The sequence below is a fragment of the Rhinopithecus roxellana genome, chromosome 17, assembly GCF_007565055.1.
Source record: "Rhinopithecus roxellana isolate Shanxi Qingling chromosome 17, ASM756505v1, whole genome shotgun sequence".
Lineage (NCBI taxonomy): Eukaryota > Metazoa > Chordata > Mammalia > Primates > Cercopithecidae > Rhinopithecus > Rhinopithecus roxellana.
The window spans coordinates 2,076,660-2,091,120 of NC_044565.1; the positions used below are offsets into that span (position 1 = coordinate 2,076,660).

A 14,461-nucleotide genomic window follows, 5' to 3' on the forward strand; every position below is an offset into this window, starting at 1 on the left:
GGCTCAAGAGTCCCTTTACAGAGTTTTCTGGGGTTTTATTACCCTCTAGAGGTTTCCCATTGGTTACCTGGTGCCATTCCCAAGTAACCATTGGTACATTTCCCATTGGTTACTATGTAAATGAAGTAGTGGCCTTGCAACCAATCAGAGGCTGAAGTGTAGTTACAAAGGTTACACCCTATTCAAGCATCTGATTGGTTGTCGAAAGCAACCAATCAGAGGCTAAAGTGAAGTTACAGAGTTATACTCCTATGCAAATGTCTGATTGGTTGCAAAAAGCAACTAATCAGAGATACTTTCAACTTTCCATCTGCCACGCAGAAAAAAGGGGTGGGGGTTGAAAAGGGAGTAGCCTCTGGTTCATTTGTTACTTAGGTGTGGAAAGTTGGGGTTTTCCTTTTGATTTAGTTTTAGGAAGTCAGCATGAATTGACCTTACGCTTCCTGCCTCCCGACCCTATTCTACTGCCTCAATTCTACAGTCACTTTCCAGTGTTGCAAGTATCTCAAGCCTGCTTTCACTATGTAGACCCAGTCATTCCTCGAATATGTGCTTCCTTCTGGGGCTTCTGCTCACCAATTACCTGCTCAGCGCTTCCAATTTGATGTCTTAGTGTGCTCAAGGATGAACTCAATGTGCTCTTCTTGCCCCATTTACCTAACTCCAATGTCACCAGCTCTTTCCTCAGTGTTCCCCATCTCAGTAAATGGTGCCCCCCTCCTGCTATTTGCTTATGTTGGAAACGTTGGAGTAGGGCTGCATCATTATCTTCTGGGATGCTTAGCACCAAAATGTGCCTTATTGTATTTTGAAATAAAAAAATGACTGCATATCATAAAGTAAATATTTAAAAATTCTAATTTTCCCATAGTAACAATTATGATGCTCTAAAAATGAATATCAAATCCTTTTCAAAATAATTTAAGGTCCCATCTTTGCTGTTGCTTTCAGAACTATTCGGTAGTCCAGCACTGTCTAGGAGTCAATAGTCAGAAGCCATTTCCTGTTGACTCTACGACCTAAAATATTTTCAAATCTTTCTACTCCTCTCTGGCACCAATGAACTGTACTCCAAGTCATCCTGACCACATATCTGAAATTCTGCAATAGCCTCTGAACCCTTCTCACTGCTCTAGTTTATTCTCTACATAGCATCCAGACCAGGCAGAATGATTTCAGGGACACACATAACTGATCCTGTTCTGTTGTTCTACGCCTAAAACTTCTCAGTGGTTTCACAGTGCCTTTAGGATAAAATCTCAGATCCTTAATAGGCCCAAGACCTTGCCACCTTGCTAGGAACCAGCCTCGCCTCTTGGTGTTCCTTTAAAGAGTCAAGCTCCTTATAAACATTTATGCACAATTTACTCTCTGCCAGGAGCTCTCTCCCCCTCCTGGCTTCCCTTTCTCCAGTTCTTAGATTTAATGTTCTTTCTTCAGATAAGCCTTTCTTAACCTCCTACACCAGGTCAATGCTTCTTGTTAAATACTTCCTTAGTAACCTCCGGTTTGCTTTGTAAGTAAAGGATTATTTGTGTAACTAATAGTTTAATGTCCCCTCTTCATGTTAATGCAAACTTCCTGAGGAAGAGTTGGTAACACACACGAGTAATTCAGGGATCTCTGAATCCAGTTGCGTCTGATTCTAGAGCTCATGTCCACAACTACCAAGTGTACATAAATCTGCTCATCCTGGAGGATGGCTTTTTGCTTCTTCATTTCATGATAGCCAAATGTTGATGCACGGGAAACCCTGCATCATATAACATCGCTGAGCAAATTCTACAGCAATGATGTTGTGCTGCTGGTGAACCCCACTTAACTCCATCCCGGCTCCAACTTTTCCATCTGTTATTCATAGAAGACCCCACTCTTACTTTAGAAGTTTGCTCCTCTCTAAATCCAGCCACTTTACTACCAGACTCTCTTAAACCACCCCATACTAAACATTCTTGTCCTGAGGTTCTGGAGGCTCAACCCCCCAGCCACCTACACTTCCATGACCAGCCCCTTCAGAATGCACAACTAACCCTATTTGTGGATGGCAGCTCCTTTATCAACCCTCAAGGAAACAGACAGGCAGGATATGCAGTAGTTACCTCTTGCACAGTTTTAGAGGCAAAACCCCTACCACAAGGGACCACATCACAGCAGGCAGAACTCACTGCACTAACCAAGGCACTCCTACTATCAAAAGGAAAAACAGTAAACATATACACAGATTCTAAATATGCTTTTCTAATTGCACACACTCATTCAGTCATCTGGAAAGAGAGAGGGTTTTTAACCACCAGCGGTACCCCTATTATTAACAAAAACCAAATACTCAAACTACTAGATGCACTGTCGGCACCTTCCAAGGTAGCCATTATACATTGTAAAGGGCACCAAACTTCATCTAACCCGGTAGCAGCTGGCAACAATTTCGCTGATGTCACTGCCAAGTCAGCCGCCGGATTTTCCACTCCTAAGCCTCCTTCTGCCTGTTTTCTCTCCCCCCAGTATGCCCCTAATTACACTCAGGAAGAAAAGGCTAAGCTATAAAAAATCCAACAGCCAAACTAGCTACAGGTCACTGGATCTATATTGATAACAAACTAGTTATTCCTGAAACACAACTCCATACCATTCTAACAGACATACATAATTCTTTACATATAGGACCCAAAGCCTTATATGATTTCCTGAATCCCCTCCTCCACTGTCCAACACTACAAAAACACTTACTTACAATCAACCAGCAGTGCTCTACCTGTCTAAAGGCAAATCCTCAAGGCGCATTGCGTAATCCCCATCCCAGCCATCAACTCAGAGGACACCAACCAGGTGAAGATTGGCAAATTGATTTTACACATATGCCAAGACATAAAAAATTCAAATACCTCTTAACCCTTGTGGACACCTTTTCCGGGTGGATCGAGGCCTATCCTACCACAGGAGAAACCGCTAACATTGTTGCCTCTATACTCACTGAACATATTATTCCTAGGTTTGGCCTCCCGGTCACTCTTCAATCCGACAATGGTCCAGCATTCATCTCTAAGGTAGTCCAACAGGTGGCAGCCCTCCTACACATCACCTGGAAACTCCACATCCCTTATAGGCCTCAGTCTTCTGGTAAGGTAGAAAAGGCTAACGCACTCATCAAACAGCAGCTCACCAAACTCTCAATCGAAACCCGGCAGTCGTGGGTAACTCTCCTTCCCTTAGCCCTGACCCGGCTGCGGGCAGCACCTCGAAGCCCAACAGGCCTCAGTCCGTTCGAATTAGTCTACGGACGGCCCCTAACCCTCCAACAAATACCTTCCCTGCCAGCCCCTTTGGCGAACTACCTCCCATATCTCACTCTTCTCAGACAACTCCTAAGACAACACGCTGAGTTAGCACACCCTCCTCCAACAGATGCCTACAACCCACATCTCTCCCTCAGTCCTGGGGACCAAGTATACATAAAAGATATCCAAGCCAAAGACTTACAGCCCAGGTGGAAAGGCCCATACATTGTCCTCCTGTCTACACATACAGCAGCAAAACTCCTAGGACACACGCATTGGATTCATATTTCCCAGCTAAAAAGGGCCCCCACTGGGAACAATCAGTGGACATCAGTTCAACTTTCCCCCACTCGCCTCAAACTTACAAAACTTTCTTAACTAGTTCATGCTCCCTGACCCCTGGCGCTTAGCTCGCTTTCTCACCATCCTCTACATAAACCTATTAGACTTTCAATACATAACCCCAGACCCATATCTACCTCCAGACAATAATCCAGAGCAGTGGTTCTCCCATCTCCTAACCTTCATCGAACATCTCCACTGCCCAATCCTTCCTTTCCGTTATTCAACTCCAAATTCATCCTGAGGTAATCATACTCAGGCACCCAATGGAGGCCAAAACGGCCCCCATTGAAGGCTATTTCTCGTGCAACTGCCCAATCCTTCCTTTCCGTTATTCAACTCCAAATTCATCCTGAGGTAATCATACTCAGGCACCCAATGGAGGCCAAAACGGCCCCCATTGAAGGCTATTTCTCGTGCAACTGATCTCTCTCAAAAACTCTTAACCATACAGCCACTAACTGATCCCTCTATGTCCCTGTGTCCTTGGTCCCCAGTCTAACTCTATACAGCCAGGCAGAAGTAGCAGAGCTTTTCCAGCAACTTTCCATGCCACTACGCCACTCCCGTCAAAACGGGCTGTTTTTCCTCCCTCTAGTTATTGGAATCAGCTGAAAGCCTGGCCTCCCTGCAGCGCCGAACTACCTCAATAGCCTAAGTAGCTGCCCAAAACAGGCAAGCCCTAGGCTTGTTTACAGCTGAAAAAGGAGGCACTTGTCTCTTCCTTAGAGAAGAGTGCTGCTATTATGTTAGTAAGTCAGGCCTAGCAGACACTAACATTCAAACCCTCAAATGCTTCCATACCTCGTTCCTATACTAATACTGTGCTTTATTTTATTCTTCATCCGTACGTCCAAATGCCAACCATGGGCCCCGACCTTAACAGCGCCCCTTAACAGCAGGAAGTAGCCAGACAGACCACGGCGCCCCTTTATCACTATTATCAATAAAAGGTTGGACTGTTTGGATGAACGGAGGCAAGATGGCGCACTTCCGGGTTCTTCATTCCCCCCCCCCAACTTTTCCCGCGCGCGCGAAAATCCAGCCGGGGACCCGGGAAGGTGCAGACCAACTAGGCATGCGCCAGGTGATGTCAATCTGAAGAGACCAAGATTTACCTGGTCGCACCTGCGGAACGCCCCCGGACACGCCCGTGCCCCGCCTATCGCCCTCCCACTCCTAGAAAAGCCGCTCCAGAGGATCGCCATGCGCGGACTTCCCAGCTTCCCCACTGCGGTCGGTTCGCCACTGCGGTCGGGACTGTTGGAACTCCGTCCGAGAGCCGTACGGGTGACCCTGGGGGCCCCTTTTGTCGGGGGCCAACAGACCTCTCCCTACCCACCTTCTTCCCTTGAAGCTAGGTGACCAAAATAAACTTGCAGTTTTACTCCTACCCTTGCCTAGTCGCTGGTTCTTTTGTACCCGCTCTGGTGGTCTTAGAAAAACAAAACACTCAGCTTTTACTTTCTGTTGACTACAGGCTGGACTAGCTGCGCTAGACTCCAGATCTCTTATTGTATAATCTCCACATGCTTAAACAGGGGTGACATTAACCACTTTACAGGGTTGTAATAGTTCTCATTTGGTCAATAAATACGTAATGAGCATTCAATATAGGCCAGACCTTGGTTTAGATGCTGGAGATGCCTTTAGCAGAGTGCTTATCTCCTTTAATGTTCCAGCTGGTCACTGTTACTAGTAGTGTCATAATTGTGTGTGGATGTTTGCTTATGTCACGGGGTATGAGATTTGTGACGTCTGCCACTCATGGCAGGGTCCTTGAGGCGCCTGGACCTCCAGCGGCACCAGGGCGTTGACTCCAGGGCATCCCTGGGCGGCGTGACCGCCTCTCTGCTCCAGGCCGCCAGAGGGCGCGTGGTCTCTACCGCCCCTCCGCTGTGCCTGAGTCTACCCCTTACCAGCCACCCGGCCTCTGTTCCCCTCCCCAGCGGCGCCTGCCCCGCCTTGCATTCCCAAGCTTCGCCCCCGTTGCCCCTAGCGGCTGTTTGTTGACTTCCGGGAGCGCGGTTGTAGTTGATCCACGGAGTTTTGCCATGCGGAAGTGGGGGGCTTTCGCGGCCAGCGTCTGCGCGGAGTAGCTGCCTTAGCCCCGACCAAACCGTCCTCTACAGCCTCCTGGCCCAGGCGCAGGTTGTCCGTACCGCCCTTTGGGATGAAGGAGCCCGAAGAGCTGTTGCCCGGTGAGTCGCGCCGGCGCCTGTGGCGGAAGGCCGGGAGGGAGGGTCCGCGGGCGGGCGGGCGGCCTGGCCCCGCTTCCGGATCGGCCCTGTAAGGGGACAGGCCCCAGGCTTGGCGGCCGGACTGTGGCGGGATCGCTGGTTGCTCTCTCACAAATGACTGAGGGCAGAGGACCGCACCGGAAGAACAGGATGGGGGAGAACGGGAAATAGGGTGCCTGTCTTTCTTATGCTTTTAAAATAAGCTTTTGATGAGATTCTTGAAGGCGGGACACTTTTTTTTTTTTTTTTTTTTTTGGAGACGGAGTTTCGCTCTTGTTGGCCAGGCTGGAGTGCGATGGCGCGATCTCGGCTCACCGCAACCTCCGCCTCCCGGGTTCAAGCGATTCTCCTGCCTCAGCCTCCGAGTAGCTGGGATTACGGGCATGCGCCACCACGCCTGGCTAATTTTGTATTTTTAGTAGAGACGGGGTTTCTGTATGTTGGTCAGGCTGCTCTCGAACTCCCGACCTCAGGTGATCAGCCCGCCTCGGCCTTCCAAAGTGCTGAGATTATAGGCGTGAGCCACCGCGCCCGGCCAGGCAGGGACACTTTTTACCTATCTGTAAACTCCCCAAAGTACAGACTCCAGACTTGTGCACTTTGGAGGTCCTGAGCTCCCGGTTATGTATTGAATGCGGTAAAGAGTGAGTGATCAGGGTTGTGGGGGTAAAAGGGGATACAGGAAATAAATTGGATAAAGAGGAAGAAGAGGGACCCTTTAGCGAGTGTTTTTTAGCCTTTTTTTCCTGAGCTCTATAGTTAGAAATACTTTTGACATTGTGCCCCGATACCCCACACATACTGTGTAACAGAAATAGATGGCTCGTGATGCAGTCCTTGTTCTAACCACTTAGATTCCACACACAGCTTTTTGATAATGCATTCTTTTAAAATGCTAATCGTGATCCACTGAATTGATTTTCTGACCCACTAGTAGGTCACGACCATGTTGAAAAAACACTGGGTTTGAGCAGAAGTTATACCTTCACTGAAATATGTATGTTTTCTTCCATGCTCCTGGCCGGAACTTAGATTCCTGTCCTGCAGTTCACAATTTAGTGAGACATACAGGAAGGTGAACAAAATGACCATACAAATTGACAGTAGATGTTACAGAGCCAGATCAGAGCCACCAAACCTTGGCTTGGGATGAGGGTATCAGGAAAGCCAGGGGAGCCAGGACAAAACAGTTAAAATGTTAAAATAATTCATTCTGGGGAAACTCAGAGTCTGTTCTAGATCCTAGTCGAACTGAGATGCCTCACAGTGGTTCTCAAAAAGTTGTCCACAGTGGCTAGTCTCTTGCATATTAATATGTATTATTAATACTTATATTCGCCATGTTTTCCTTTCCGGTACGAATTACTTTATGTGTGATCACCCCCCTTGAGATTTCCCCAGAAGCTGGACCTGGCCTACTATTTGGTATATGTGTGTGTTTAAATGGTTTTTGGGAACTGGTAGGGGTTTTCAGTCTCTCTTCAAAATGATGCTGTGCCACAACAGTTTGTGAATACTACTCAGATCAGGTAATGACTTGATGTAAGAATGTTAAATCTCAACATCCCGGTGTACTCCTCTCCCAATCTCCTAGGACCGTGGCATTTTGTGATGTTGTTTTGGGGGGAAAGATAAACCATCCTTTCCCATGTACTGTTTCTGGAAAGAGAAAAAGACATCTCTATGACTGACTGTAGTGCGTGAGTAAGATGAGAATTAGAAACTTCCTGAGTAGCTGTGTTGAGAGGATCTTTTCATTTTGTACTGGATCCCTAAACATTCTGAGTTCTCAGAAATCAGGAAAAGCTGAAGTGCTCCTTTGCTGACGACTTGGGTAACCTGTCTTTTATATTAACAATATCGAAAGTTATATTCGACTACCTACTCACCATTATGATGAATTCGTAAACAAAACATTGAACAGTTATGAATATACATGTGTGTAAGGGGGACACTTTTTGTGTGAAAAGTAGAACACACAATGGCTACTTTGTGCCAGGCAATATGGGTAGTGCAGACAGTTTATACCTTCTATAACCTTAGAAAATAGTTGGAAAAAAACAACATTTGGGGTAACAAATGGTGAACTCTGTCTGTGTTTCAACACAGAGAAGCAGTGACTTTTTTTTTTTTTTTTTGAGACGGAGTCTTACTCTATCGCCCAGGCTCGAGTGCAATGACGCTGTCTTGGCTCACTGCAACCTCTGCCCCTGGTGTTCATGCGATTGTCCTGCCTCAGCCCCCCAAGTAGCTAGGATTACAGGCGCCCACCACCATACCTGGCTAATTTTTGCATTTTTAGTCAAGACGGGGTTTCACCACGTTGGCCAGGCTGGTCTCAAACTCCTGACCTCGAATGATCCACCCGCCTAGGCCTCCCAAAGTGCTGGGATTGCAGGCGTGAGCCACCACACCTGGCCAACATTTTTAAAGTATAGTTTTTTATTGCTTTGTGAGGACCTCATCTTACATATTATGCTACCTACCAAGCTCTCTAATCAAACTGTTACACAAATCTTGCTGACATTTGTAATTTTGCTGATTTGTGTAACAGTTTAATTAGAGAGATTGCTAGGTAGCACAATTATTTGCCATATAAATTCTACAAATCACATAGTTCAGAGAAGCCAGTGATCATTTCCAACTCTTATGGTGGAGGAAGAGTTTACAGAGGCAGCTAGCTATGAGCTAACACTTTGAGGATGCTAGGCTCTGAGCTAAGTTCTTTTTTTTTTTTTTTTTTTTTTTTGAGAAGGAGTCTCGCTCTGTCTCCGGGGCTGGAGTGCAGTGGCCGGATCTCAGCTCACTGCAAGCTCCGCCTCCTGGGTTTACGCCATTCTCCTGCCTCAGCCTCCTGAGTAGCTGGGACTACAGGCACCCGCCACCTCGCCCGGCTAGTTTTTTGTATTTTTTAGTAGAGACGGGGTTTCACCGTGTTAGCCAGGATGGTCTTGATTTCCTGACCTCGTGATCCGCCCGTCTCGGCCTCCCAAAGTGCTGGGATTACAGGCTTGAGCCACCGCTCCCGGCCGCTAAGTGCTTTATTCATGTCATCTCGTTTAATCCTTACAACAACCTTTGAATACCTAGTTGCCTTTAAAGCCTGTTTGTTTGTTTGTTTGTTTGTTTTTTCTAGCTGCTTTCCCTTGATTCAAATGAAAGAGATAGTGGTGGAGTAATATGTTTCTCTCTGTGCTGTCTCTGGTTTTATGGGTATTCACTGGGATTACCAACAAAGAAATTAAGAGTTCACCATTTTGGCCAGGTGTCGTGGTTCACGCCTGTAATCCCAGCACTTTGGGAGGCCGAGGCAGGAGCCCAGGAGTTTGAGACCTGAGCCTAAGCCCGGGAGTGTGAGACCAGCCTGGACAACATGCTAAAACCCCGTCTGTACAAAAATTACAAAATTTAGCTGGACATGGTGGCACACGCCTATAGTCCTAGCTTCTCTGGAGGCTGAGGTGGGAGAATTGCTTGGGCCCAGGAGGTTGAGGCGGCAGTTAGCCGTGATTGGGCCACTGTGCTTCAACCTGGGTGACAGAGTGAGACTCTGTTTCAACAAAAATAAAAAGAGTTCACCATTTGGGCTAACGTCGTTTCTCTTGCATGAGAACACTGGAGGTTCCTTGGAAAAACTGGACCAGAGAAAATCCAAATTGACTGATAGAGACTCTCCCCATAGATATCCTGATGAAGTTAATGAGGAAGCTAAATACTGTCCTGTTTCTGTGTTTGGAGAAAAGCTCTCAGTCAGAGGCCAGACCATGAGGTGTTAACCAGAGCAAGACTAGCACAGATTGTACCATTTCGTTCCAGGGAATAGACATCTACTTGGTGACAGCAGAACTATTAGTAATAGATGACTGCCTTCCTTGTGATAGTATATTTCTTACTTTGTGCCAGTATATGAGTAATACATGTTCAATCTAGTAGATTTCAGAGATAAAACTATAATGGAGTCTGAGGAATAAGAAAGACTGCTTTAAGGTGGAAGAAGGAAGGCTTAAACATTGCCAGCGTGGGGGCAAAGCTGTCATGAGACAAGAGGTTTGTATGGATAAATTACTGAAAAGGTATTTTAATAACAGGCAACATAGTAAAAGTTATAAAATAGAGACCATCTTATATTTGCAGATTCGGGTGCTGTGTTTACATTTGGGAAAAGTAAATTTGCTGAAAATAATCCCAGTAAATTCTGGTTTAAAAATGATGTCCCTGTACATCTTTTATGTGGAGATGAACATACTGCTGTTGTTACCGGTTAGTATTACAATCCTGAATGAGGACAGTAATACTTAGAAAATTCTAAATATTATGTTATAGATACGCTGCTGTGTTTTAAACATGTTGAAAATATATCAAAAGTGTTTTTTTTTTTACTTTGCCAGAGAATTCTTCACAAAATACGTCATCAGGAGTGTCTTTTAAATTTTAAGTTTCCTTAGTATATTTAAGTATCATTTTCTATACACACAACTTTCTTGAAATGAATCTATTTCAATATAATTAAAAAACTGTTGCTGTATTATTTTAGAAACTCTTTCCCACCTAATAGAATCTGGTTATACATAGATGAACAAGGTAGCTTGTTTCAGCACAGAAAAGCAGTGACATTTAAAAAGTAGAGCTTTTTATTGCTTTGTGATGACTCATCTTACATTGTGTGAAAAATGCTTCAGTTGATTATTTCTTTTTCCCTCCCACCAGGAAATAATAAACTTTTCGTGTTTGGTAGTAACAACTGGGGTCAGTTAGGATTAGGATCAAAGTCAGCCATCAGCAAGCCAACATGTGTCAAAGGTTTGGGATCTTTTTACCTTTTCACAAACCGTATAAAGTGTTTTTGTGTTGACCGTGTAGTTCTTTAATGTCATAAATAATAAAGCGTTTAGTTGTTTATTTTCTGACATTTGCTTGAATATTATTAGCATTTAACTTATCTTTTATGTGATATTCAGAACTGCTTTTATATGTTAGGGTCTAAAAATCAGATTGATTTTAAATCCAGGGACCACAAAGGAAGTAATGATTTTACAGTATTGCATTTGAACATCCCCCCTCCTTTTTTTTTTTTTTTTTTTGCTTGTTTGTAAAACTACCTACGTATTACTGTTATTGTATATACAGAGAACAAACATATGTTAGAATTTTGAGCTTTTCTCATTTAATAGAGTTGTGGACATTATGCTTCTATTTAGTTGCTGGTTTTATAAAACATACTTATCCTGCTTTATATAGTGACTAGGTGAAGTAAGTAAAACATCGAGACTAGGGATTGATTAGTACTAGTGTAAAAGAACAACAGGACAAAATATTTGAAATCAGGATTATTCCAGAAAGTATTAGATATATAATACCCTTACAAAGCTTTCTGGATGTTATATGCAAAATCTCTGTTTGGGTATAACCTGTGAACATCAGCTAAACTTGAAAGGATGATGGAGATTCCTTGAGATGTAGTAAGAGCAGTATTTTTTATCTTCCTGGCTAGATTTTAATTTCAGCTCAAAATGTCAGTGTAGCTTATCATATTCATGCTGTTTATGGGAATTGTTATGGAACTTTTAAAGTATTCCATGTGTTCAAAAAGTATTTATTGAGCACAGTCTAAGCACTTGGGGATATTCACAGTGACCATGACCCTTACTCTCAAATATCTTATCTAATAGAGAAGCTAACAGAATTGTTTAGACTATGGGATCCTTGAGACCAGGAATTCTATCTTAGTCATCTTTTTGCAGCCCCTATGCCAAGCACTTAGGAGATGTTCTTTAAATGTTTTTTGAATATGTAGATGAATGAATGAACAACTTTGATTCATACGTGTATACCTGTCAATATTGGTCTTTCAGTTTTTCATTGAATGTGATAGAAGGTGAGCTTGATAATGGTGATGGCAGGTTAGGTAATGGATCAGATTGGTGAGGAGGCAGCATAATAGAATGCAGTGAGTCTCAGCACATATTAACTACCTGTGAAGTTGTTTTTGGTTTTTTTTTTTTTTTTTTTTTTTGAGACAGGGTCTCGCTGTGTCGCCCAAGCTGGAGTGCAGTGGCGTGATCTCTGATTACTGCAGCCTCAACCTCCTGGGCTCCAGCCATCCTCCCACCTCAGCACCCCCTCTCTGAAGAGCTGAAACTACAGGCATGCACCACCACACCCAGCTAATTTTTGTATTTTTTTGTAGAGATGGGGTTTCACCATGTTGCTCAGGCCAGTCTGGAACTCATGAGCTCAAGCCATCCACCTGTCTCAGCTTCCCAAAGTGCTGGGATAATAGGTGTGAGCCCCCACACCTGGTCTACCTATGGAGTTTAAAAATATACATATATAGATGCCTAGCCCCTACTTTAGACCCACTGACTCAGATTCCCTAAGGATGGGGCTAAGCTATCTATATTGTATTCAAGCTCCACTGGTTATGATGGTACACAACCAGTTCTGAAAACCTCTGGTTTGCTAGTTAAGAACATTGACTTTGGAATCAGACAAGCCTGCTATTAAATCTCGGTTCTATCACTTAGTTACCATTTGTCCTGGACTACTGTTCATTTTCATTGCTGTAAAATAATTGTCCCATTTAAAAATATTTTTAGCTCTAAAACCTGAAAAGGTGAAATTAGCTGCCTGTGGAAGGAACCACACCCTGGTATCAACAGGTATAGTGCTCAACCTGTATGATTTCCTGCCTGACTTTGAGAACTGAGGTCTCATTCCAGTAACGTGGTTTTGTAAAATTAATAGAGATTATATTATACTTTGGCAACAGTAAAATTAGGGTTTTTAAAAATGTCAATGGCTAGTACACGTTTGCCTTTGCAAATATACACATAAATGTCAAATGGCTGAAGAAAAAGCTTCTTTTCTTGGATTATATCATGGGACAGCATCTCCTAACCTGTGTGTCCACCTTAGGGGCTGGTTATTCCTGTTCTTGCCCTTCTAGAACTCTTCCTTACTAAGGTTGAGTGGAAGGCACCCAGAAGGCTGTTGATGTGAGCGAGCACAATTCCCATCAAAATCCATACCAGCTTTTGTGTGTGTATGTGTGTTTGTAGAAATTAACAAAGTGCTTCTGAAATTTATATGGAAAACAATTGACATAGAAGAGCCAAAACAATTTCGAAAAATAACAAAATTAGAGGACTGGCACTACCTGATTTCAAGACTCACTGTAAAGCTGCCGTAATCAAGACAGTGTGGTATTGGCAAAAAGATAGACAAAGATTAATGGAACAGAATAGAGTCTACAAGTAGACCCATATATATGCCCACTTGATTTTTGGCAGAGATGCCAAGGAAATTCAATAGAGAAAGGATAGTATCTTCAGCAAATGCTGCGATAACAATTAGACCTCCAGGACCTGACCACTGAGCAGTTCTTCCTACCACCTTCCCCCTGCCCCTGCCCCGCGCCCCCAAACACTTATTCTGTCTTCAGGATGTTTTCACTGCGTCAGCTGCTCTCCACCTCTCCATACCTTTCCCTTTCTGAAGTGTCTTTTCTCTTTCTCTTAGGCTTTTCAGATTATCTTTTGAGATCCCATTAAGTGTTACTTCTTCCATGGAACATTTTGTGACTGTTCAACTTTGTGTTCATTTATTTGTTTGACTTATTTCAATCTCACCAACTCAGGTTTGCTCCGTGTGTGTTACATTGTGCACTCCAATTTCATGTGACCTTGTATGTATTTTCCATTTGAAAGCTAGTCTTGTTTCCCCAATTAGGTTTCCTCTTTTCTTAAAAACAAAAAATAAAAATAACAATAATTTTAAAATTTTTACTAACTCAGGCTGATTCTGCCCTCATTTCACCCTATAATTTAGCAAGGCTTTAACTTCATGTATATATTTATGATGTAGATAACTAATTATGTGTGTTAAAAATCTTCATTAATTTACAACTTACTGGAAATGTTTGTAATCTAGGCATGATGTACTTTTTATTTAATTAACAGAGTAATTAACAAACATTTTTACGTACTTTAAATGAGCCAAATGCTGTTCTAAGAATTTTACAAATCTCAACTAATTCAATCTTCATAACAACTCTGTGAAGTAGGTACTATTATTATCCCCATTTTATAGATGAGGAAAATGAGGCACACAGAGGTTATGGCTTGGCTAAGGTCCCACAGCTTTGGTAAGTGGTAAGCCGGAATTTGCACCCAAGCAGTCTGGCTCTGGAGTCTTTCCTCCTAAACAGAGTGCTATAGTGACTTCTTATTTAGCTAGGAAGTTAAAATGAATACAACATAGAATTATCATGTTTCTAATTAGATTCTTCTTGGATTTGCCTCGTTTTACTTATTTATACTGTATCTTAGCTTTAATGGGCACAGAAGTTAAAATTAATGGACACATCTCTTTTAAAATAGATTTGCATTTTATTTATTTATTTATTTATTTATTTTTTTTTTTTTTGAGACGGAGTCTCGCTCTGTCGCCCAGGCTGGAGTGCAGTGGCCGGATCTCAGCTCATTGCAAGCTCCGCCTCCCGGGTTTACGCCATTCTCCTGCCTCAGCCTCCCGAGTAGCTGGGACTACAGGCGCCCGCCACCTCGCCCGGCTAGTTTTTGTATTTTTAGTAGAGACGGGGTTTCA

General features: G+C 43.5%; 1 protein-coding gene across 1 annotated transcript in view; it reads left to right on the plus strand.

Moving 5' to 3' along the window:
* The first annotated feature begins 5,613 nt into the window (after positions 1-5,613).
* LOC104672449 (X-linked retinitis pigmentosa GTPase regulator-like) overlaps positions 5,614-14,461 on the plus strand; it is a 54,841-nt gene continuing 45,993 nt past the window's right edge. Inside the window, 4 exon segments of the mRNA XM_030921253.1 lie at positions 5,614-5,818; positions 9,992-10,117; positions 10,565-10,657; positions 12,454-12,516. Of these exon segments, the coding sequence (XP_030777113.1) occupies positions 5,791-5,818; positions 9,992-10,117; positions 10,565-10,657; positions 12,454-12,516 (310 nt within the window). The 5' untranslated portion in view covers positions 5,614-5,790.